This window comes from Gigantopelta aegis, chromosome 2, assembly GCF_016097555.1.
Source record: "Gigantopelta aegis isolate Gae_Host chromosome 2, Gae_host_genome, whole genome shotgun sequence".
Taxonomy (NCBI): Eukaryota; Metazoa; Mollusca; class Gastropoda; order Neomphalida; family Peltospiridae; genus Gigantopelta; species Gigantopelta aegis.
Window position 1 is genome coordinate 44,249,718 of NC_054700.1, and position 25,050 is coordinate 44,274,767.

The following is a 25,050-nucleotide window of genomic DNA, read 5'->3' on the forward strand; positions in this document are numbered from 1 at the left end:
AGGCCATTCCCCAAGAGTTCTTCAGACGTTTGATCAACAGCATGAGGCAACGATGTGTCGAGTGTATTCGCGCCAGGGGTGGATTCACACACTATTAAACGAATGTTCTAATGTGTAAAATCCATGTTTGACAACCTTCAACTTTGACAGCATGTCATGTGACTTTCTTGTATACAATGACGTTTATTTGTGGTTTTTTGTAAATATGGAACACTAAATAAAAAATTTGGTGTAGTTTACATCATCAATCTAATACACTCTGAAACTTATTTGGTTATAAATTTTTGACCCTTAAATTCTTTTGAGTAGTATATATAATATGGCAGAGCTGTCAACCTGTGGCAATTTTTAGGTGTGAGAAAATTAGAAGTCAGGGGCAAGGGACTGCAGGTTCTTGGTCAGGTCCAGGTCCCAAGCCCTGATCAAGGGATCTATGGGGCTAATCACCCTGGGTAAAACAATGGTTTTTGTTTCTTTGTTGAAGCCCAAAATGGAGATATCTAAAAATCGAGCGAGTGCAGGTTTTCGTCATTATTACCTTATTAAAACATATAAGTCGGTCATTGGTATTGGTTGTTGGTACAGAACAGAGGGCAGGCGTCATATGCTTTACTACTACTATTAGGTAACTAATACAGAGATCCTGCGCATATATAATTTCATTCAGCTCCAAAATACAAATCACTATTATAAAAGTTTTATTTTAGATTGTAATAGCGTTGCGTGAGAGCGTGATCTTTCTTACAAATGTGTGAGACTCAAGCCAAATGCGTGTCAGTTAACAGGTATGGTATGGTAGTTCAATCGTGGTACGAAGATATGTAAAATTTACATAGCAACATGTATCGTTTCAACAGTAGCAATATCCGGTGTCGGGTCTTTGAGGAATGACGTCAATGGAATATATGACGTAATATATTCGCAATTATGTTTAACCAGCACTGCTGAATTTCGAAACAAGACTCATATTTCAGACGACAAACGTAAGTTTCCCGGATTATATCATATTGTTTCTTATGTTGGATAAAGAGAATAACACGCGAGTGACGGCTAGACACCATCTATTTAAACGAGTGGTTTCAAGCGTATCTTCGCAAAATCTGTAGTGTCATCTGCGTAACACGAGGCTAAAGTTGCTTTATTTTTCGTTAGATTTTACCCATATTTTGTCCAGACAGAAATCTTGAAAAAACCATTACAATGACACAGATTCCACATACTAGATGATAACCGTATCACCTATATCGATTTTGCTGAGATCGCATAGGGCAAAAAGCGTGTAATTTTGTGCCGACTGCCATTTTGACTTGTTATGGAATATTCTCCAAGAGGGGTGAAAGGATATGACTTAATCTAACAACGTCATAACATGTTATGATATAAAAGCAAACGTTGTGACGTCATATTAATTGTATTATTTTTATTTGGGGGAAATGTACTAAAGGTAATTAAAGGTAGGAGAGTAATTTATTGTAGTTGTTAACAATTTGGTTCGGACTTTAGCAAGTTTAGGCGCTGTAAACAAACAATTTTTGCCATTAGTCCATGCATGAGCCGAGACCTCAAATTTGACCAATTAGTACCATCCGAGGGCACCAAATTTAACTATACTTTTTTGTTAGGTGTATGTATCTGGATCTCAAAACCTTTCTGCAGCGTAGCTTAAAGTCAGAAAATGAGTTTTAGTAGGGAGGTTTTTTTTCTAAAATTTTAATATTAACGTTCCTCTATTAATCTGTTTGTCAATTATATAGTTAATTTTAATCATACAAACTGAAATGCACTTGTCAACATTCACCAGGAATTAATGTTGAATTATTCTCAGCTAATTAAGGCATTACAACATTATTATAATCCAAGATGGCCGCAAATTGTAATTTATAACAAGGAAATCGTCATTTATCGCATTTTACATCAACTGGGAAGATATTTTTATGTTAATGAATGAATTTTATGCCCATGTTATTTTGTAATATTGTGCATCGACCTTTTGGGACATGGGTATATAGCGCAAGTGACAGCCGGAGTGAATCGGTTAATGAACCACCTGTTCGGACCGGTACTACAGCCAGATGCAGTCATATAGCAAAAAACCGAGACGGAAATGTTCTCAATTTTGGAGTGAAAATAAATGCTTATATAATGTATGTTGGCAGTGATGTATGTTGTTAATGCCAACGAGAACCCGTTCTATTGCCAATCTTCGTTTGAAGTTGGGCAATTTAACATGGGTTTCAATGGCAGATGACATCTGTGTAGTGAGACCTAATTTCAATCCAAGATGGTCATGAAAATGGCCGCCAAGAGTAAGAAGTGGCCATATATTAAATTCTGCATATATTCCCCAATGAATAATGTATACTTCAAATAAAGGGGTGTTTTTTTTATATGGAAAGCATTTCAATTCTAGCCCATCACTTTGTAATACAGATAAATTGTATCACTGCATGAATACATGATTCCAAAACGATTGCAAAAACAAAGAAATGACTATTAATTAAATCATAATTTAGATACTAAAACTATTTACATGTAAATAATCCAAGGGCTAGATATTATACATTAGAACATTTTTTTAAATGTGGTCTTAAAGATCCATTTAGAGAACTACACGCTAACCTGAGAAAATACACTTGGATTAAAAAAAACAAATCCAGTTAAACAAGCGAGGTTGGACTTTTATCTTTTATCTGAAAATCTAATGGTTTACGTATATAAAATGGTGATTCAAAGCAGTTATAGATGTGATAATTCAGCTGTAGTACTACAATTAAATTTCTGTAATTTTCAAAGAGGTACAGGGTTATGGAAATTTAATAACTCATTACAACCGTGTCCGGTGTATCGGCGCGTCCGGTGATTTGGCGCACTTCCGCCACACGACTTGGTATTTGGCGCACTTCCGCCACACGACTTGGTATTTGGCTTAGGAAGTTGTCATGTTGTCGGTGTTTTTAACGAATTAAAGTTCAATTCCTTTATCAATGGTTAATCAAGTATCAACATATTTATTGTTAAAGGATGCAATTAATTTTTTTTAGAATTATCAATAATTATATCATAATTTCAAAATAAATCATTCACCTGTTTTCTTGATTATAAACGCAAAGTAGGTCAGCCGTATTGATATTAAGAGTGTTAAAATCAGTCTAAAAACATCTTTCCCGCATTTTTAAAATTATAGTAAACTGTACGGTATAAATGAAAAAACAAATCGGTTATTTTTATTTAAACTGAAAAGGAAAACAGACAAATGCAAATAAAACGAAACTTGTACACCTTAATTGGCAGTCATTCCAGTTCACAACTGTCACATTGTTATAAAAAATAAAAGCGAAATAAGATCCACGTATGTGCACAATCAACCCGAAAAAAATAAAATCCATGTAGGCATCTTAGCCATGCGTGACAATGAACATGTATGCATCTGCAGTACTGTGCCACTCAAGAAAACGATTCCGAAACTGATCATGAGATGGGTCATGTGTGATAGTTTATTTTCATAGTAATAGTTTTAACAATACAAAACAAAAAAGTACTAAAATAATACTGGGACAATAGTGTAGCGTTTATGGGCTACAAAATGAGGTCATGAGCGGTCTATAAATAGCGGGGTCAACTATCCGCATCTACTGCGCCGAATCACCGGACATGCAAATCGTTTTGAATACACGGGGGGTGTCTATATTTATGCACCATTTTAAAATGTTTATTTACTACAGACATTGTCACGGGGATTCTATAATTCCCGTAACTGAATAAAACACGATTATCAAAATATCTCTCCTAACTGTATATCTATTAGATCTCTCTGTAACAGGCTGTTAAACCCTAGTATGGCTCGTCTCTAGGTATGATCAGAGATACGATCTTATATAAAGTATATATTATTATAGCACGTTTAGCTCACTAGAAACACAACAAAACACAATACACTTTGGAATCTGTATTAACCTACGCTGACAAATGTACAGCCGTAGTAGTTAATTAATAACAGCAATAATAACAACCCAGAACTGATCACTTAATTAGTTAATCTCTAGGTGTCTAGTTACACAATATGCGAATCACTTCACCGTTACACAACACCCACGCGTGTGATAATTGAGAAACGCTTCCAGGAGAAGTTAATTAATAAAGGAATTACAACACCATTCCTAACTGGTTAATTTTTAATTAACCCTTACTACTCGTTCAGTAACGTGTGATAATTTAGGAACGCTTCCAGGGGAACTTAATTAATAAAGGAATTACAGCTCTATTCCTAACGGGTTAATTTTTAATTAACCCTAACTACTCATTCAGTAACCTTGTAACACAGAATTAATACTGGTACCTATCACAATAAAGACAATAACCTACAGTTTACCTAGGTCCGCTAGGATGACTGGCTAAGCTTTATATTACCAAATACTCATATAATGTTAGAACAAAAAGTCTACGATTTACTTCGTCAGATGACCGAAGACACTGTCTAAAGAATATTGGTATAATACAGTATCAAAATATTTAAAGTCACATCAATCACATCAAGGTTATACACAGAGCAGAAATGATATTTACCAAAGTCCAAACGGACTAACGTTCCCGGGAAGCTTCCTTTTCCGTTCTCCCTCGATATCTCTAAAAACTAGCTATTTATTATAAATCAGAAAACGCCTGGGGGTACAAGGCGGTACCTCCCCCTATCATCTGATAATTCACCTCTACTAGAGTTGGTATATTCCTCTCTGATCGTCAGACTTACTGACGCCATCGTCGCCAAATCACGGTTGTAAAAACCGCACTCGCAGAGGTATTACGTAACTACTCGCCACATGGCCTCCGCACCTGGCTGGATGTGTATTAGGCGTACCGATCGAGGACCGTCGCGCGGAGATATTACGTAACAAGTTGCCCATCTGGGCTACGGGCAATGAAACTGCACACGGCCCTCTAACACAATTAAAATCGCCACAGGCGAAACAAATTTAAGAGCATGTACCGTCACAGACATAAAACAATTTGTAGTGTATTTCTGATTATGCACTGCTTCTTGGTGAGATACACATTTTGTTAAGTATTTCACAGTGTTCACATAGAAAATGGTCTTTGAATGCTTAGGTGCGCCGATACACCGGACAGCACTGTACTTAGAGATACACAACATGTTAGATATAAAACAGGGGTCGCGTTAAGATGCGTCGGTGCGTCCCTGGACGTATGGAAAGCAGACTTAGATGCCTGCTCATCACCACAAGTGATAATAAAACCATCCCTGTTTATTTTCAAAGACGTATTCAAGAAACATGTTTATACCATTATTTCATCATCAGCACGTCCTAAGTGATCTGGACGCATGGAATCAGTTAGCCAAGTCAATCCGTCACTCATTGTAAAAAATGAGTGGAAATCACTTTCTTCTCCTGATCGTCTGGTGGAATTTTGGGAATGGCAAGACGAGTTTATATTTTTAAAGGTATAGAGGACGCTTCTATTTTATTACGATTTATTCTCTCAGGCCGACACGCCATTGGAAATCCTCGTGTGTTCAATGTACGTCACAATCAATGGGGTTTCCGTAAGCAGACACGGGCTGCGTTACTAACACCGGAGCCGTGTTAACAGTCGACGTGTACCTTACTATAGTGGAAAGATGAAATGTCACAATAACTTAATAATTGCGGCCACTGTATCGGCAAACTACATCAATATATCACTATAATTCCAATCTCTAAAAATCCCTTTATTATAAACCCTTGGATTGGTCAAATTCGTATCACGTGATGATAAAAACTGGCATTCATAGCACCATGAATCTCAGTTTAGCACTATTTTTGGCAATATAGCCGGAACTACTTTATGAATTATGTCAACAAAGGAATCCCCGAGGAATTTCCTTGAGATTCTATTTTTAGACATCACAGTAAACGTCTACTGTCAAACTTCTAAACATCTTCACATATAAATTATACCATACAAAATAGGTCGCTTCAGACATTTTTATTAAAGGTTAAAAGTTATTGAAATTACTTACGTTATATGTTTATAGTGAATTCAAAATCCCACAGCTAAAAATCTATTTTGCCGATCCAAAAAAAGTATATAATTCCAATGGAATTTGGTATTTTACAAAAGTGATTTCAAAAACAAAATTCAGTCAGTTCATGCCAACCATTAGCAGTAACGCGCATTCAACGGCATTGTAGTATGACGTACACAACACATAGTTTCTAAGTTTGCGCGCCACTGCGATGCAATCTTTAAACGAGTCGGGTTTTGAAACTAGGCATATCATGTACATGTCGGGACACAGGAACGAAGCTTCAATTCGAAGCTACAACAGAGAATGTTCCACTTTCCAAAAACGAAACATGAGCATGACACTGTCAAATCTCACGAATACTTGTGTCGCACCACTTGAAGTCACACATGCCAAAACCATCCTGTTGCCACTTCCACAATTACAAGGCCAGTAAACACAGAAACTCGCGACACACCTGTTTCATCCATTTCCGGAAACATTGAAACCACTTTCTCCGTGTCAAATCTATCAACACATGGAATTATCAAGCACTCAAAATTTTATAACTGTAATTTCAACGTCGTAATTGGTAAATCTGGACAGTAATCAAAAAATGGCGCCCATCCACAGTTCGTAGTTAAATATTCATACACCAACCGCTTCACATATAAATTATAGCATACAAAATAGGTCACTTCAGACATTTTTATTACAGGTTAAGTTATTAAAATTACTTACGTTATATGTTTCTAGTGAATTCAAAATGTTTTTAGTTGGTATTGACATTTAATGCAAAAAAATTAATATGAATTGTATTAATGATTGTAACATTGTCATTCTCTCATTCGGCTATTGACGGGAAAAGCCGAACCACCATAGGGATTCCGCTAATGTTGAGTATGAATTTCGTGTTAATAAAATAGTAAATAGTTGGAAAATAGAGTTTACTTTTTATTTTAAAGAGCTTTACATTAATGACATGTTTATGTGTTTGGAATTATAAGAATTGAACGTGAAATTTTTTGAGTTTCATGCTAGTATGAAACGCAAAACCGCTTTACACACTTTAGTATGAATGGCTTCGCGCTAACGCTCAATTCTTAAATGTGTCTGAACATTCATACAGTGGCTTTTGCGCGCCTAACGCTCACGTTCAATTCTTAAATGTGTCTGAACATTGATATAGTTTAGGTATTTTGTGGATTTGTTTGATTATTTATTTAAATCATTAACACGACTATCGAAAGTTTACAAAATGACGTCATTATGACGTAGTTTGGCCACACTGATATTGGGTAATCGGAAATCCTCGTAACTTCTGTCGAAACAGAACCGAGTGTAGCTATACAGTTTACTAACGTGTTTGAATATTCCTACACGCGGATAAATTTTCGCTTACAAACAAAACAATCTAAATTAGATATGCATCACTAATTGTTTATTTTGATAACAAATAACTAAACTGTAACAACATAATATCAATACGATAACCAAGAGAGTAACAAGCATCGCACCCCTATTTGCAAATTGGACTTGCCCGACATCAGACCTAGAAACAATCATGGCCGCCAAAGTTCTCTTCGAACGATCTAAAACGCAATTTTTAACATTAAAAAAATAAATAACGAACTCGTACAAGACGTGGATGTTGTCCGTCTTGACTGAAGCTATGGAAACGTCTTCTTAAGGTGTTATTTCCGAAAAAAATATGGACTCATGGATTTTCAGAATGGACTCATGAAAATGAGCCAGTTCAGGAGCAAATGCGTCCACTGGGGAAAAAAATGGACTCGTAGGAAAAAATCCTTAATGCTACCCCTGTAAAAAGTCAGTATGCTCTACCTGTGTAGCAATATTTCTTTTTAGAAACTCTGCTAATGGAAATTCGTGGGAAAACAATATCTAATTCAGCTTTTAAAAAGAAAACAGAAAATATACTTGAGGATAAAGTAAGTGATGAAATAAAACAATTAGAAGAAGATGAACATTTTACTGACTCGGAAAAATTAGAACAAAAAAGAAATTAATTGCTTGAATTAAGGAAGAAAACATTAAAAGGTAAGTTTATAAGATCAAGAGCGAAATGGCTTGAAGAAGAGGAAAAGCCTACAAAATATTTCTGCAATATGGAGTCAAGGAACTATATTAGTACGTTAATTTCTAAAATTGAGTTAGATAATGGGAAAATAATAACTGATCAAAAAGACATTTTAGAAGAAACAACAATTTTATCAAAATCTTTACTCAAAAAAATATAACCAAATTAATGATAATTTTATTGAAAATATAACATATTAATTTTAACAAACTGAGTAATGATGAAGCACAAGAACCAGAAGGTGAAATTAGTTATTCTGAAGCGTTAGCTTTTCTTAAAAATATGAAAAATGACAAAAGTCCTGGTTCCGATGGTTTTACAGCAGAGTTTTGTTTTATTTTTTTCTGGAATGATATTGATTATTTTATTATAAGGTCAGTTAATTACCGTTATAGTATAAGAGAAATGTCGAATAGTTAAAAATTAGATGTAGTAACATGTATACCAAAGCTAAATAAACCAAAACAGTTTCTTAAGAATTGGAGATCTATTACTTTGTTGAATTGTACATATAAAATTGCGTCTGGGTGTATTGCAAATCAAATAAAAATGTATTAGACAAAATTATTTCAAGTAATCAAACTGGCTTCATAAAAGGTAGATATATATAGAGGAAAACACGAGATTAAGTAATAGTTAGAGGACGAGTGACAATACTTTATCGGCGTATAAAGGTAGTGTCGCACGAGACAAAGGCGAGGCGTTAGCCGAGCGTTTTCTCGTGCGACACTACCTTTATACGCCGATAAAGTATTGTTACTCGTCCTCTAACTGTCTTAGAGCAGAGCCAAAATCGTTATGACTGCACGTACAGCAATACCGCTTATAAAGTGACCGTGACACTAGTATTAACGTGCCTATATCCACAGAGGTTCAGGCACGCCCACCTCGGATTTAATCTCTGACATCGCCAGTGACTAACTCCGGGGCAGGGGGGGGGGGGATTGAGTTTGAATGTGCAGAATTTGGAAAATAGCCAGTTAGTAGCGTCCAGCGAGAGCGCGGACCAAATAGCAGACACCAAGTGAGGCCGTGCTGTGATTGGCTGAATTTCGATTCCTTGGTGAGACCTGTTTTCTGCCTAAGTAAAAAAAGAGAATACCTAATCCAGCCATGTCCGGACTTGAAAATTACACCCAAAAGTAGTTTTGACTGCTCGGCCTGAAAGTTTTTAAGGTGATTTGAGCAATTGAACGGGCGCCAAAGTAAAGTGCGTTGGACTATTTATAAAAAAATAAACATAAGAATTTAGAACCACGATCGCAAATTTTTAAAGTCCAACTAAGCCCAAAAAAAAGGAGGTTACCTGTCCTAGATAAGGTTGACTAGGGGGAGGAGAGCCACACCCTCGTATCCAAGTTGGGGATCAGCTGGTGGATGTCTGGCTTCGCTAACAGCCTGGTGATGAGAGGATACTGCTCGCTGAACACCTTCTTCATCAGTCGATGGATCGAAATGTTGTCCATTTCTGCGAACAGTAGAGCCTGGCTGTAGCGGTTGTCCAGACGGTATGTTGCACACACAGCTTTTTTCCCGTCCTTGAACGTCACTGGGTGCAGCTCATACTCCCCTCGTCCGTCGGGCATGTCCTCAAAGTTCCGGCAGCGCGGAACCGTGGGAAGCTTGTTGGTGTCTGTGATACTGCCTACAAAGCAGTTCAGGTAGCGCCGATTCAGCTTCCCGTGCAGAGTCCAGGGGTCCATGGTGTCTCCGGACTCTGCACCTTCGGGTGGTGGCTGTGGCTGTTTGGGCGGTGTCCTGTTGGTCGTAACCGCAATCGGCGCTTCCGCTTTCCGCTTTCCAACGGCGGCTTGTCGGCCCTGCGTCTCAGTCGCTGTCGCCGGTAAAGTTGGCGACGTGCGACTGGACGCAAGAGAGGCCCAAGATGAAGTGGGCCGCCGGGTCGGAGTTGTGCAGATATCTGTGCAGGTCTCCTCCACTGGGGCCGTCTGGGAAGTAGGGCTGGTCGGGACCACGGTCTCTTCCTTCCGCTTCTCGGGCGAAACCGCAGGGCGCGGCGACGCAGAAGGAGCTGCTGCCGGTAGTTGAGCTACCGGGTTTGGCCCCCCCTGAACCGCTCCCTGCGGGTTTCTCCTCTTCCTCCGTCTCGTTCTTCTCATCCTCTGTGGTTGCGCGTCGCCGTACACCAAAGTCACGGTTGCCCGTGACCCGGTGTACGCGACGCGGTACTCCAGAAGCACACCATAACTAGTAATCAGTGCCCCCAGGGGGGGGGGGGGGGGCAACTGCAGAGAGCATGAACTTAGGTCCTGCTTCATCGCGTACCAAGTAGTGTGTGTGCTTATAAAGTGAATGTCTGAAGTACTTTATCGGGATATAAATGTACTTCACGTGACCAAATATGAAGCTCCCATTGGACTAGAAATTCAGCTGTGCTCTAATATATGATTTAATGCAGTACACCGAAGAACACAGTATTCCTGATATGTTACTATTAATATATTTTGAAAAGGCTTTTGATTCTCTTGAAAATTTATTGAAAAAGCTTTAGATTTGTTTAATTTTAAAATATTTATAACAAATTGGATAAAAACGTTATATAATAATTCAACATCAAGAATATTCCAAAATGGATTTTTATCTGAACGTTTTAATTAGAACGTGGATGTAGGCAAGGTGATCCCCTCTCACCATATATTTTTTTATTATATGTGCAGAAATTCTCTCAATAGCAATTAGAAATTTCGACAAAATAAATGGTTTAAAATAGGTGGAGAGGAATTCCTCTTATCTCAATATGCAGACGACACAACCTTTATTCTAGATAGATCTCCCAAATCTCTTGAACACACCTTAATAATCTTAGATTTATATGCTAATGTTTTTGGCTTGAAGATAAACTATTCGAAATCGAAAGTCATATAGATAGGCAGCAAAAAAATACTCGAAAGATGTATACCTCTGTGTAAAATGGAAATTAGAATGGGAAACAGAACATTTTGAAATATTAGGAGTAAAGTTTTCAACTGATTTAAAACAAATTATTGTAATCAATTTTGAAATAAAAATTAATGAAATGAAAAATTTAACAAAGATCTGGTCTATAAAAAAAATTGACTGTCTTAGGAAGAATAATCGTTTTTAAATCTTTAATCATTAAAAAAATAACTCATCTATTAATTGCATTGCCTAACCCGCCAGAACAAACGATAAAACAAATACATAAAATGGTTTTTAATTTTATCTAGCAAAATAAACCAGATGGAATAAAACGGGAAACTTTTAACTCAAAGCTATCCAAACTGTGACATTAAAATTTTATGATAATGTTAAAATCTACATGGATTACCAAACTCTTTTGATCTAACGCAAAGTGGAAAATATTGTTTGAATTTACTACAAAATTATCTATTAAAAAAAACCGTATTACGTGCGGAGATTATTTTATTAAAATACAAATTAAGAACTTAAAAAAAATGTTTTACATAGTTGGTGGTTAATGCAACAAAAACAAATTCCAGAAAGCATAAATGAAATAATCAGAATCAATACTTGGTATAACAGTAAAATAAGTGTTGACCAGAAACCCATATTTTATAAAAACCTTATTAAAAATGGTGTCATATTTATACAAGATCTAATGGATGAACAGGGTCGATTTTTAAAGTATGAAGCATTTAGAATAAATTTCAAATGCGATCGAACTTTTTAGAATTTGCATCTTTAATAAAAGCAGTTAAAACCTTTACACATGAGATAAATAGATGATAATAAACGAGTTACCAGTTATTATCAAATTTATGTCCCGAGTGAAATAATTTTCAGTTGTCACGAGCTTTAGCGAGTGACAAATTAAAATTATTTCACGAGGGACATAAATTTGATAATAACTGGTACCGAGTTTGTTATTCTATTTATTACCTCAGCTATTTTTCTCTAAAAGTCTTTAATTTCGACGCACATGCACGAAGGCCAACCTGTATAGGAACGATGTAAACCACTTTACGCACTGTTCTGAGAATTACTATAACGTTGTAATTTAATCACGTTCATAGATAATTTTTAAAAACACAAGTTCTCTTTATTCTGCTTCTAAATTTATAATGAATTGCATTAAAATGATATTTTGTTATTAATTTAACACCAAAAACAGAGACCCGTAAAGGCAAACTCTTTAAACTACATAACATCATTTTGTGTGTTTGTCAAATCGTGATGACGTCATATTTAGTACCGACAAAGTCATTGGTTTGTAAGCGTCAAATTGTCCAATAGTATTGTTCGTTAGACCAATGCATGATAGTGAGAAATTATGATTTTTATTTTCCCTGTTATGAGTGACCGCTGGGGTAATAAAGTGAATTATAAAAAATCAGCAGGTAATAACTATCAGTCCTATATTTCCTTTTAAATTGGGCTTGTGTATTAAAACTACAAAAGAGTGCAAAGAAATGTACAACATTTTAAACAAATCAACAACAGTGCCATCTTCCCAAAAGAAATATTTAAATTTAGATTACATATTATCTTTGCAAGAGTGAAAAACAATCTAAAATGTATCATTTCTATGTATAATAGACGCAACAAACACTATTCTTTATAAAATAAAATATATAGAATCAAATATCTGTGAGTTTTGCCATACACAGCCAGAAACATTGGAACATTTATTCTATGACTGTTCTGAAGTCTTACTTACATGGAAAGAAATTGAAAAGTCGTACCAGGACCAAGGTGAACATATACGATTTGACAAACAGACAGTATTGTTTGGAATTTTAAACAGCAACAAAAGTATAATGGTATTTAGTAATTGATTCATTGTTAATGTTAAATATTATATATACAGAAACAAAATGCAGAAACAGAAACCTAACATATATGCTCTTTTAAACATTATAAAAGATCGAATAAAAATTGAAAAATATATATTTTACAAAAATTGTCAGTTTAAAGAATATGAAGAATATTGGGCACCTTGGTTAATGTTCCTGGAAAAAAGACATAGCAATATATCGTTCTAGAGGAATTTGTTACAATACAAAATTTAATATTGTCTATTTTAAAATCTTAATATTCATTGTTTCCTTCCTTCTTTCTTTTCTTCCTTCTTTCTGTTTTCCCTCTAAACCTTTTCTATTATTTCTTTACTTCTAACTTTACTGTTATCCTGTCTGTGGGATGGTGCATATAAAAGATCCCTTGCTGCTAATGGAAAAAATGTAGCGGGTTTCCTCTCTATGACTGTCAAAATGACCATACGTTTGACATCCAATAGCCGATTATTAATAAATCAATGTGCTCTAGTGGTGTCGTTAAAAAAAAAACTTCACTGTTAACCCCATATATTACATAAATTGTATGTATCCATGTTTAATTATACTGTTGTAATGTACTATATATATTCATGTTTTGTTTATATTAGTACGACTGTAAGGTAGTGATATTATCAGGGCCCCGAACCCTGACACTACCATATATGTTTCTGGGGTTAATAAACTTTCTCTCTTTTTTTTTTAAAAAGAAAAACAAATGACTACTGTATTTGTTAAGTATCACTTAAAACAATCATTTTGAAACCAACTGAGTTACTGCTACGTTTTAAGGGTAAACCAATCCCTTTCCCAAAAGAACTATATACAAGTTGTTTGACATGGATCAAATAGTTCACAATGCCAATATTCCTGTAATAAATGGGCGTATGCACGCATGTTACCAGTTACTAGTGTTGATACGAAGGGTGGCCGAAAAGTTCTGGTAGTAATTACGAATGATATATTGTACACTCATAATATTTTGCATCTATTAAATACAATATGTTGTATGTTCATATGCTGCATTTGAACCAAATACATAATCTTGTAGCATATTTCTACAGTCATCAAAGTGACTAGATATTTTCTGTTGATAAAAAATGGACAAAACTGGCTTCTGCGCTGTCATCAAATATCTCCAACTGAAAGGACTACCTCCAACAGCCATATATGCGGCATTGGTATCAAACTTAACATAAGATTATCCATCCTTTGTCACTGTTAGTAGTTAAGAGATAGGTAGCGGAGTTCAAGAGCAGAAGAGAGCGTCGAAAATGATCCAAGATCAGGACAATCTACAAGTGACACTACCAAAGACAATGTTGATAAAAGACAAGGATGATCGACGACTCACCAAATATCACATATCCAATACAGTAGGCATTACTCATGAGAAAGTTAAGGAATAAATTGGATGTAACAAAGGTTTCAGCACGCTTGGTTCTAATACACCTATACACATGTTGTTGCCATGGCTGCTTTGTATGACTGTGGCTTTGAACTTCCTCCGTATTCACCAGATTTGGCACCGCCAGATTTCTACCTTTTCCCAAACTTGAAGAAAAAACTGGTAAGCATTATGCAAATGATGATGACATCATTTCTGCTGTGGATGACCTTTTTATCCACCAGAAGGAAGTCTGCAACACTAGTGTGATCCAGACACTCGAGCATCGTTGGCAGCAGTGTGTAGACCGCGGAGAGGATTATGTTGAATATTAATAACAACAAGCTCCGCTAGCGTAATTTATCATAGTTAGGCTCAGAACCTTTCAGCCATCCCTTATAGTTTTATTATTCCGATTTTCTATCTCAATATAATTGGTATATACGTTATTCTTGCATTTTATCGACCAAGACAATTTATCTAACAAAGTGTATAATGGTGTGATGCCGACATTTCTCACCATAACATGGCAATTACTAGTATGCTTCATCTATACCTGGAATTGATCAGCCATCACCAAATGAACTTTGTGACTAATTATTAACAGGATTAGGATTGCAGTGGTTGTTTTAGCGTTTGTCTCATAACAGCTACATTTTTCATTCAAAATTTGGTTGTTGTTTTTTTTAAAACTAACCCGAATTTGTTGCATAATTTGAGAGATGCTTCTTCTGATTTCTGTCCAAATGATACAGCTACTAGCAAGAACTGCAATGGGCAGTGGGGAAACAGCAATGTAAACGATTGCTTCGCATTTGATGATTCATGCCCTTTCAGGCTGTAATACAGCTGCTATAATATAAAGGGTTACAAAAGCAAGTTTTCAAAATTCTGCCTGAAGCATTTGAACCTATTAAACCTGGGGACTTAGATGATGATATGGATAGTTCACCAGAAAGGCTACATTTAGATGGTACAGACGTTGATTTGTGAAAATATAAAATATCCCTTGCTGTATTAGAAAAAAATGTAGCGGGTTTCCTCTGATGACTATATGTCAAAATCACCAAATGTTTGACATCCAATAGCCGATGATTAATGAATCAATGTGCTCTAGTGGTGGCATTAAACAAACTAAAACTTTTTTTGATTGGTGAAAAAGCTTTAGATCACTTCCACAAGTAGTTATGCCATATGGAGTGAAATCATGCACCCTTCGAAATCATCCGATTCAATGCAGCTTTTTAACCAAATTTCGCTGACTGGGTAATGTTGGTGTTCAATGTGATGTATTTTATGTTTGTGCATTTTTAGGCCACCTAAGATTAGGTGTTGTATATTCAAAATCAATCATTTTTGCTAGGCAGCAACCCTTTTGTTGATATTTGATATGACAACTCCTTTTTGTAATATTATATGTATAACGCAATAACAGGATACATATATTTGAAATTACAATGTTAAGGCGAGAAAACGTGATGTCGGTCGAATTAGTCGAGACAAATTGTCTTGGTCATTCAAATGTAGAGATGAAGTATATACATATTATATATGTATGTATCCATTATCAAGAGATGGGAATGATAAAAACTGATTCCACAATCTTTACCAAAACATTAGTTATTGACTGCGACTTGCCCATTTATCACAGCCACATTGGTATTATAGACTTGGTCTATATGATGTGTGTATGTACCCTTTGGTGTACCCTTAAGATATAAAGGTCAGCATAAGAATTATTATTTTAGATGGCATTTTAGATAACTTTACTTTTAGATATACATGTGTTTTTAATGGATTGAACACCCTCAAAATGTAGCAATTGGATTCAAAAAGATTGTTTCAGGTGATGCATGTAACACATTTCTTTATTTTTGCAGCCATTTTGTTAACCATCTTGAATTCTGGAAATGATAAAATTTCTCAGTAGAAAGTTAATGCAAGAATTGAATTTTCTGCCCCCTATAATACTCTGTATTTGAAGTACAAATTATAGTTTGGGTTAAAATAGAATGTTTGATATAACCACTTCTTACTTCTAACGACCATTTTCGGGGCCATCTTGGATTTGAATGATGATGCAATATTTCAGTTAGCATATGTTGTAAATGTATTCCTTGGTGACTAAAAAAACACCTCAGTTCCTAAGTTCACAATCTTGCTATAGCTGATGTAAAATTAAATTAATTTTCAATTTTCTTGTTCTGACTACTATAGCGGTAGCCATCTTGGAGGTAGATAATGTTGCAATGTCTTGATTAGCTGGGTATAGTTCAATATGAATCCTCTGACACCTAAAACCCCGTCATGAACATCAACAGTTTCGTCATTATTGATAAAGTATTGGAGATGTTTCCAGTTGTTTTGACAGCCATCTTGGAAGCCATCTTGAATATTTTAAAATGCTCGAGGATACCAAATTACACCTCTCGAATCCTTAATCAACACTTACGACAGATGCAAAAATCACAAAGAACATTGTGGGTACCGATCTACAAGGTTTATAACTGCTTAAGTAGACACTAAAACACGGATTTCTCATATTTTTCGACCACCTGAATGATAAATGTTAACAAGTGTGATAACTAGGTATAGCTACCCTATTGAAAAGTCAATAATGCATTTTTGTTTTGTCCTAGGGTGTAGTAAAACAATTATAACAGTTTTGTTTGGTGTCCTCAGATGGTACCAATTTTTGGTCTGGCTCATGGACTACATTGATCAACATGGGATGTAAGATTTATTTTTCTTCTAAAATGAAGAAAATAATTCAGAATGGGTTGCAAACTTTTATTGTCTTTAGTTGTGGTAACCAGATGGGTCTTGAGTCGACTGGGGTTTGTTGGGGTTTTCTAGTGTGTGTGTGCGTGTGTGCGTGCGTGCGTGTGGGGGTATCCCACTGCTCCTTTCTTTCTCTCCTTTGAATACTGTCTTATTTCTTGCCGATTTGGCAGATCCATGGCTCCTATCTTTCAACTTCCTTCGCTGTCCACCACCACATCCTGGTCCAAGCGCGACAGGTGCTCGTTTCTTTTCGCCATCTGTGCCACACACTTGACACACCTACCCACCACCTACACCCACCCCACCACCACCCACATCCACCCACAGCACAAAAACATAAAAGAAAACATGAATAATTATTTATAGCTACATTTAAAAACAATTTTATATTTTATTTTCTATTTATATATTATGTTCAGTGGCTTTACAGTTAAAAATATTGTTTTGTTTAACGACACAACTAGAGCACATTGATATATCAATCATCAGTTATTCGATGTCAATCATTTTGGTAATTTTGACCTATAGTCTTAGAGTGGAAACCCGATACATTTTGTTTTTAGTAACAAGGGATCTCCGGCGGTGCAGGAGGTGTGAACCATCTTGTTACGGATCCCCTAGAGGTGTGGCTGGCCGCCTAACGACGAGCCATAGTGGATCATGGAAGCAACCACGACGTTGCCTAACGTCCTTTCGACTCAGCCTTGTGCAGAGAGACAATTTCGATATCGTAATACGGTTTTGTCATTCATATTTATATCCAATTGAAGTTCTAGCACGCTGCCCTGCGCCCACACCTCAGCTATCTGAGCCGTCTGTCCAGGAGAGTGGGGGGTGGTTGTTAGGCGTTAGTGGTTATTGAGACAGAAGTCAGTGTAGTGGCCTTAAACCTACCCATGGAGTCGTTAAACTCGCTATGGGTAGGAGCGATGCGAAAGACGAAATTGCTGCGCTTACACCCGTCAAAGAGTTCGCAAGGCTGGTATTATATAGAGAGATTATTATATGAGCTTGTCTGTCGTACTGATTTTACGAAACGAGTGTCAGGATTTTTGTATTGCCCGAGCGAGAGCGAGGGTCAACATGAATCCTGACACGAGTTTCGTAAAATCAGTATGACTCACACGCGAGTGTAATAATTTCTTTATTATCTATATTATTATTGTTGTTTTCTTTATGAACAGCAAGACCCAACTCAAAATGTTTCAGCTACAACTAGAAGGAGAAGCAACATCATGTTATTAATTAACTTATCACATTTACGTCATCACACTTGTTGTTACACGTGTGCTTCGTATGATTAATATTAATATTATATATGTTGAACCATGTGAATAATAAGTGAATTTATACATCTTCTTCAGACTGACCTGGGGACACGATGCTGAGACGACGTACAGTCAAACGGGCAAGGCGTGTGTACCTTCTGGTCATGCTTATACTGCTTGTGCTGGTTCTTGTGTTCATCCTTGACCGTGACAGCGTACCGTCGGACAGCGACGAGACGGAGAACACAACGATACTGCCTGTTCCGAGAGCGTTTTCCCAGTCGCGGTTCTATGGAGACATACGCATATTGAACTACCGGTGGTATTTTAAACCGCGAGAAGACAGAGTGTCCCCTTTAGATTATGGATTTTTGGATGGATCCGCAAAAGCATGTGCATCCGACGAAAGACTTCAGCTCGTTATTCTAGTACTGACGATACACGACATGGCGTCTCAACGACAAGCGATCAGGGACACCTGGGGTAGTGTGTCCGTCCTGGGCACATGGCCAAACACGAACGAACAATTTCACATCAAGTTACTGTTCGTCATAGGTGTCGCTAAACACGATTCCTTGAACACCGCTGTGGCCAAGGAAGCAGACGAGAAAGGAGACGTGATCCTGGCAGACGTCGTTGACAGTTACTTCAATCTGACGCGCAAAGTCTTGATGGGATTCAAGTGGATCAGACAGTTCTGCCCTGCTGTGAAATACGTCATGAAAGTTGACGAGGACACGTACGTAGACATTCCTCAGCTTGTGGCAGTGATCAACTCCGGCACCTGGCACAATCTCATATATGGAAAACATTTCCTAAAAGACCGTGTACACAGAGAAGGGAGGTTCAAGGTATCGGAGGAAGCCTATCCTGTACCCGTGTATCCTCCGCACGTGAAGGGGAACATGTACTTGATGCCCAGCGACGTCGCCATGAAGATCCTGGCCGTCTCCGAACACATGCCCTACGTGAACATCGAGGACGTGCATATCACGGGCATCCTGGCTAAAATATTCGACATCAGACACGTCGGGTTACCAGGGTGGAAATACAACACTTATTTGGCTGCCAACCCGTGTGAGCTTGCGACAGGCGTTAAGATAGTTTCTCAGAAGATGTTTAGGAACAGGCTTTACGCAGTATGGGAAATAGTTAAAGACCCGGCCTTGTGCTGAACTGGTAGTGTAGTTCTAGGCCCCCCGTTCCACGAAGCAATCTTAGCATTAAGGTCACCTTAGGTGAATAACTATATTATGTCCTTACGGTGATCTTGACGCTAAGATCGCTTCGTGGAATGAGGCCCATGGTCGTAGACTGGGGATCCTAGGTGTTCGGACAACGGTACACGCTAGTTTTATATTCGAATCATTCCAAGTCCAGACCACGCCGCGCCTCTGCACTTTCAATTTATGTTCGTGTTTACGTCCAGTTAAGGTTCAAGCACGCCGTCTCTCTCTCTCTCTCTCTCTCTCTCTCTCTCTCTCTCTCTCTCTCTCTCTCTCTCTCTCTCTCTCTCTCTCTCTCTCTCTTCCGGAAAATAAATTTTCGTATCTCTTTTAGTTCAAGAGCCATAACTCTTGTCATCAATGGCTAAATTGCCATGTTAGTCCAATTTAATCGGTAATAACTTACATGATAATACTGTAATACAAACAAAATTTCGGATCAATATCTTCTAGGCAAAAAAAAAGAAAAACGTTTCTTTTGTTTAACGACACCACTAGAGCGCATTGATTTATTAATCATCGGCTATTGGATGTCAAACATTTGGTAATTTTGACATTTAATCTTAGAGAGGAAACCCGCTACCTTTTTCCATTAGTAGCAAGGGATCTTTTTATATGCATCATCCTACAGACAGGATAGCAAATTTGAGATACCAGTCGTGGTGCACTGGCTGGAATGAGAAATAGCTCAATGGGCCCACAGACGGGGATCCTAGACCGACCGCTCATCAAGAAGGTCGGAGACAAAACCTTTAACCCATCCGGTTGTACCGGTAGGGAGCTAATAACAGAACACGTTTTGAATAATGTCAGGCAACAACCGTCATACAAGTAGGCACTGTTATGGGTTGTATAAACGTATAGAATATTCAATACACTCACAACTCTCTTCCCTCTCTCTCTCTCTCTCTCTCTCTCTCTCTCTCTCTCTCTCTCTCTCTCTCTCTCCTCCGCCCCCCCCCCCCCCCCCCCCCCCCGCATCCAAAATGCATGTATGTAAAAACACAAATATACCTCTTATGCCATACAATTACAAAAAAAAAAATAATAATAATAATTAGTAGTAGTAGTAATCGTTTTATTGAATATTTAATTACATTTTAAGAAAAGTAACTAATAATGTACAAAAATGTAAATTAAATTTAAGTTTTACAAACATGTTCACATTCACGTTTGTTTGCGTTGGCACATCCAGGGGGTAGAGGTATCCTGGGTCCCCAGTTTTGAAATGTCACAAATATAACTTTTTTTTTTTTTTTACCGGTGATGTTACCATGTAATCAAATTTTACGAAATAAAACTTTCATGACTAATTATTTTTAAAATCACTTCTACTTTTATATAACATATTAATGATACACCATATTATTACCAATATGGTTAAATAAGAATTGTTTCTCATTTTTTAGGAATTTATCGATGTATAAAAGTCACAAATGGTATAAAATCGCGTAGTACAAGAAGTGTACCTTAAAACACTCAAAAATAATTTCTTTCGTTCTTACCGTCAACCATGTTCTGTAAATAAGCGTAGGAATACATGTATACATACTATTAGAAATTGTCCGCTAAAAATAAAAATAAGTATTGAATCAACAAAAACAGTGTATATATCTTTATTATAACTTCTTTTTAAAAAATGAAACAATTTCATGTGCAGATTTGTCTTGTGTTTTTCTATCGCAAAGTGACCTGATATTAACTTTTGTTTACGTGTAGTGACTGTTGGTGTTGTGCGGTTATTTCGATCTTGGTCTTCCGTGATGACGTATTTTTATGAGGTTTATGGAAGGATAACGCTTGGTTTTTAGTGACGTCAGCCAATCAGAATACAGTAAATCGTATAAATTCGGAAAGTTTGTAATTATACACATTTGACGTCACACAATAACGTCATCAATATGCGCACTCCAACTTTACACGTTACAGGAACGTCAACGAAACAAGATGAGTGATATAAATTAAGATCGATTATGGGTAATAAATAGGATATTAAACTTTGTGAAATAATTTTCATTGTCACTCACTACAGCTCGAGACAATTAAACATTATTTCACTCTGAACATAAACATGATACGAAATGGAAGCTTGTTTAATATCCTATAAATATCAAACATATGTAACAAGCGGTGTGCTGGTAAATTCAGAGACTACTGTTCACCAGTGATTTGAAATGTTTGTATGATAAATTATCTAACAATGGATCTTTAAAAGTTTGGCACGCAAAAAAGGGGCTACAACTTAAAACGGGTTTGATACATTGTAATTTAATTATACACTTGTCAATACATATTTCATTTAAACTATACTTTAATCACTCAACATTAACTATACCAATTTAACAAGATTACATCAACTCTTAAATTGATTTGTATTAATACGTAATAGTGCAAGACTTCAGACAAGGAACATAATCGACAGTGCATCCTCTTGTCGATAAATATCATATTACCGGCCTCGGTGGTGTCGTGGTTAAGCCATCGGACATAAGGTTGGTAGGTACAGGGTTCGCAGCCCGGCACCGGCTCCCACCCATGCGAGTTTTAACGACTCAATGGGTAGGTGACTACTGACCACTAACCCATTGACCACCTGTTCAGACAGTCCAGATAGTGGAGGTGTGCCCGGAACAGCGTGCTTGAACCTTAATTGGATATAAGCACGAAAATAATTTGAGAAAGAAAGAAAATATCGTATTTTTGTAATTATTTGGAAAAACTACTTTTTTTTCTTCTTTTTTTTTAAATATTAGAAACGAAAGATAAACTTTCACATATAATAGTACTTACCTAACTCCGATCAAACGCTTTAATGTCCTTATTTACTTCGAATTATTTTAGTTATTAATTGCGTGTGCCATTTCTACTTACTATAAAAAATATATATTACAATGCTCAAACATTTGAATTCCTCTAAAATGTGTTATAGTTTATTTCCATGTTTAAAATGGTCATAAGTGTGCACATATATAATGAAGAATAAATTGTCCAAAAAACCGTCGACTGCCTAACGGCGCTTGTCCACAGCGGGAACTGGTCGTCGTTCACCTTGCAGTCTGTCACGGGGATTCTATAATTCCCGTAACCGAATAAAACACGATTATCAAAATGTCTCTCCTACTTGTATATCTATTAGATCTCTCTGTAACAGGCTGTTAAACCCTAGTATGGCTCGTCTCTAGGTATGATCAGAGATACGATCTTATATAAGTATATATTAATATAGCACGTAGTTCTCTAGAAACACAACAAAAACACAATACACTTTGGAATCTGTATTATCCTACGCTGACAAATGTACAGCCGTAGTAGTAAATTAATAACAGCAATAACAACAACCCAGAACTGATCACTTAATTAGTTAATCTCTAGGTGTCTAGTTACACAATATGTGAATCACTTCACCGTTACACCACACCCACACGTGTGATAATTGAGAAACGCTACAGGAGAAGTTAATTAATAAAGGAATTACAACACCATTCCTAACTGGTTAATTTATAATTAACCCTTACTACTCGTTCAGTAACGTGTGATAATTTAGGACGCTTCTTGGGGAACTTAATTACTAAAGGAATTACAGCTCTATTCCTAACGGGTTAATTTTTAATTAACCCTTAACTACTCTTTCAGTAATCTTGTGACACAGAATTAATACTTATCACAATAAAGACAATAACCTACAGTTTACCTAGGGTCTACTAGGATGACTGGCTAAGCTTATATTACCAAATACTCATATAATGTTAGAACAAAAAGTCTACGATTTACTTCGTCAGATGACCGAAGACACTGTCTAAAGAATATTGGTATAATACAGTATTAAAATATTTAAAGTCACATCAAGGTTATACACAGAGCAGAAATGATATTTACCAAGTCCTAACGGACTACGTTCGTGATCCCCTGGAGCCGTCCTAATTCGTTCTTTTAGATATCTCTAAATTCTAGCTATTTATTCCAAAATCAGAATTGGCCTGGGAGTACAAGGCGGTACCTCACGTATCATCTCATAGTCTGACTCTACTAGAGTCGGTATTATTTCTCTCTGATCGTCAGACTTACTGACGCCATCGTCGCCAAAATCACGGTTGTAAAACCGCACTCGCAGAGGTATTACGTAACTACTCGCCACATGGCCTCCACAGCGGGACTAAGTGCATATTGGAATGTCCGATCGTGCGAAGTATTACGTAACAAGTTGCCCATCTGGGCTACGGGCAATAAACTGCACACGGCCCTCTAACACAATAAAAATCGCCACAGGCGAAACAAATTTTAAGAGCATGTTCCGTGACACACCCCCACCTCAAAAAGGATATTTCCTCTACTCTAGGAATAGGGAAATATACTACATTAAAACAAAGCGGTGCGTTAACCGACGCATACGGGCATTTATAACACATGTAATAATAAGGTGACTACCAGTAATCACACTGAGTCTCTGAGTCCCTGGTATACAAATAAAATATATATAAACAAAACAGAAATAAAGAATGTCAACACATTATCATAACGTTCAACTTCGGGACAGGGCATCAGCGATTACATTGGATGTGCCCTTGATATGTTCAATGGTAATTGGGTATTCTTGCAGAAGAAGACTCCACCTCAAAACTCTCTGGTTGGTGGCTTTCATTCTGTGAATGAAAGTAAGCGGATTATGATCAGTAAAGACCACCACTTGGTGCACTGCCGATTTCACGTAGATCTGAAAATGCTTCAGAGCTTGTACCATGGCCAAAGCTTCCTTCTCTATAGTGGAATAGTTCACCTGGTGTTGGTCAAACTTTTTCGAGAAGAAACTTACAGGATGGTCCAGTCCATTTTCGTCTTCCTGGAACAGCACAGCTCCAGCTCCCACGTCACTTGCATCCACAGCTAGCTTGAACGGCATTCGGTAGTCTGGTGCTGCCATCACGGGAGACGAGGAGCGCATCTGCTTGATACGGTCGAATGACTTCTCGCATTCACCTGACCAATGGAACTTCGTTTCCTTCCTTTTCAGCGTCGCACGTTTTCCAGGTTTTCTCCGATAGGCATGCTGTCGAATCGGTGTAGCGTTGGGTTCCAAGCGCACATCTTGGCTTAAGGTATTGGTAACATTGTCTTGTTTCAACGTAGTCAACTTTGCTCGCTGGGGGTTCAAGTCTGCTAGAATTTGGCTGTTGGCCAACTTGATCTCCGCAGTCTTGACGTCATCACAGGAAATTGAGTGTCTCTCAATTTGGACCGGTCCCTCTGGAACTATCGGCAGTCTGTCAAAATAACCTTTTAGCAAATTGATGTGACAATACCTACTTTTCCTAACCCTAACAGGAGTGTTTATCACATACCCTGTCTCATTAACTCGTTTGTGCACAACATAGGGACCGAAATACCTGTTCTGTAATGAACCCCGTTTAATGGGAAGGTACAGCAGCACCTTATCCCCTGGTTTAAATTCCTGACTCCTAGCCTTCCTATCAAGCACTGATTTTATTTTGCTCTGAGCCTGGCTCAGTTGCT

General features: G+C 37.2%; 1 protein-coding gene across 1 annotated transcript; it reads left to right on the forward strand.

The window, feature by feature from the left end:
* Positions 1 to 831: 831 nt before the first annotated feature.
* Positions 832 to 20,080, forward strand: LOC121378530 (beta-1,3-galactosyltransferase 5-like). Its single transcript, XM_041506745.1, has 2 exons — positions 832 to 983; positions 18,413 to 20,080. The coding sequence occupies exon 2, from the start codon at positions 18,430 to 18,432 to the stop codon at positions 19,489 to 19,491; it is 1,062 nt and encodes a 353-aa protein (XP_041362679.1). The 5' UTR covers positions 832 to 983; positions 18,413 to 18,429; the 3' UTR covers positions 19,492 to 20,080.
* The last annotated feature ends 4,970 nt before the right edge of the window (positions 20,081 to 25,050 follow it).

Excerpts from the sequence above, each read along its gene's own strand:
- LOC121378530 (XM_041506745.1), top strand. The coding sequence starts at position 18,430 with ATGCTGAGACGACGTACAGTCAAACGGGCAAGGCGTGTGTACCTTCTG.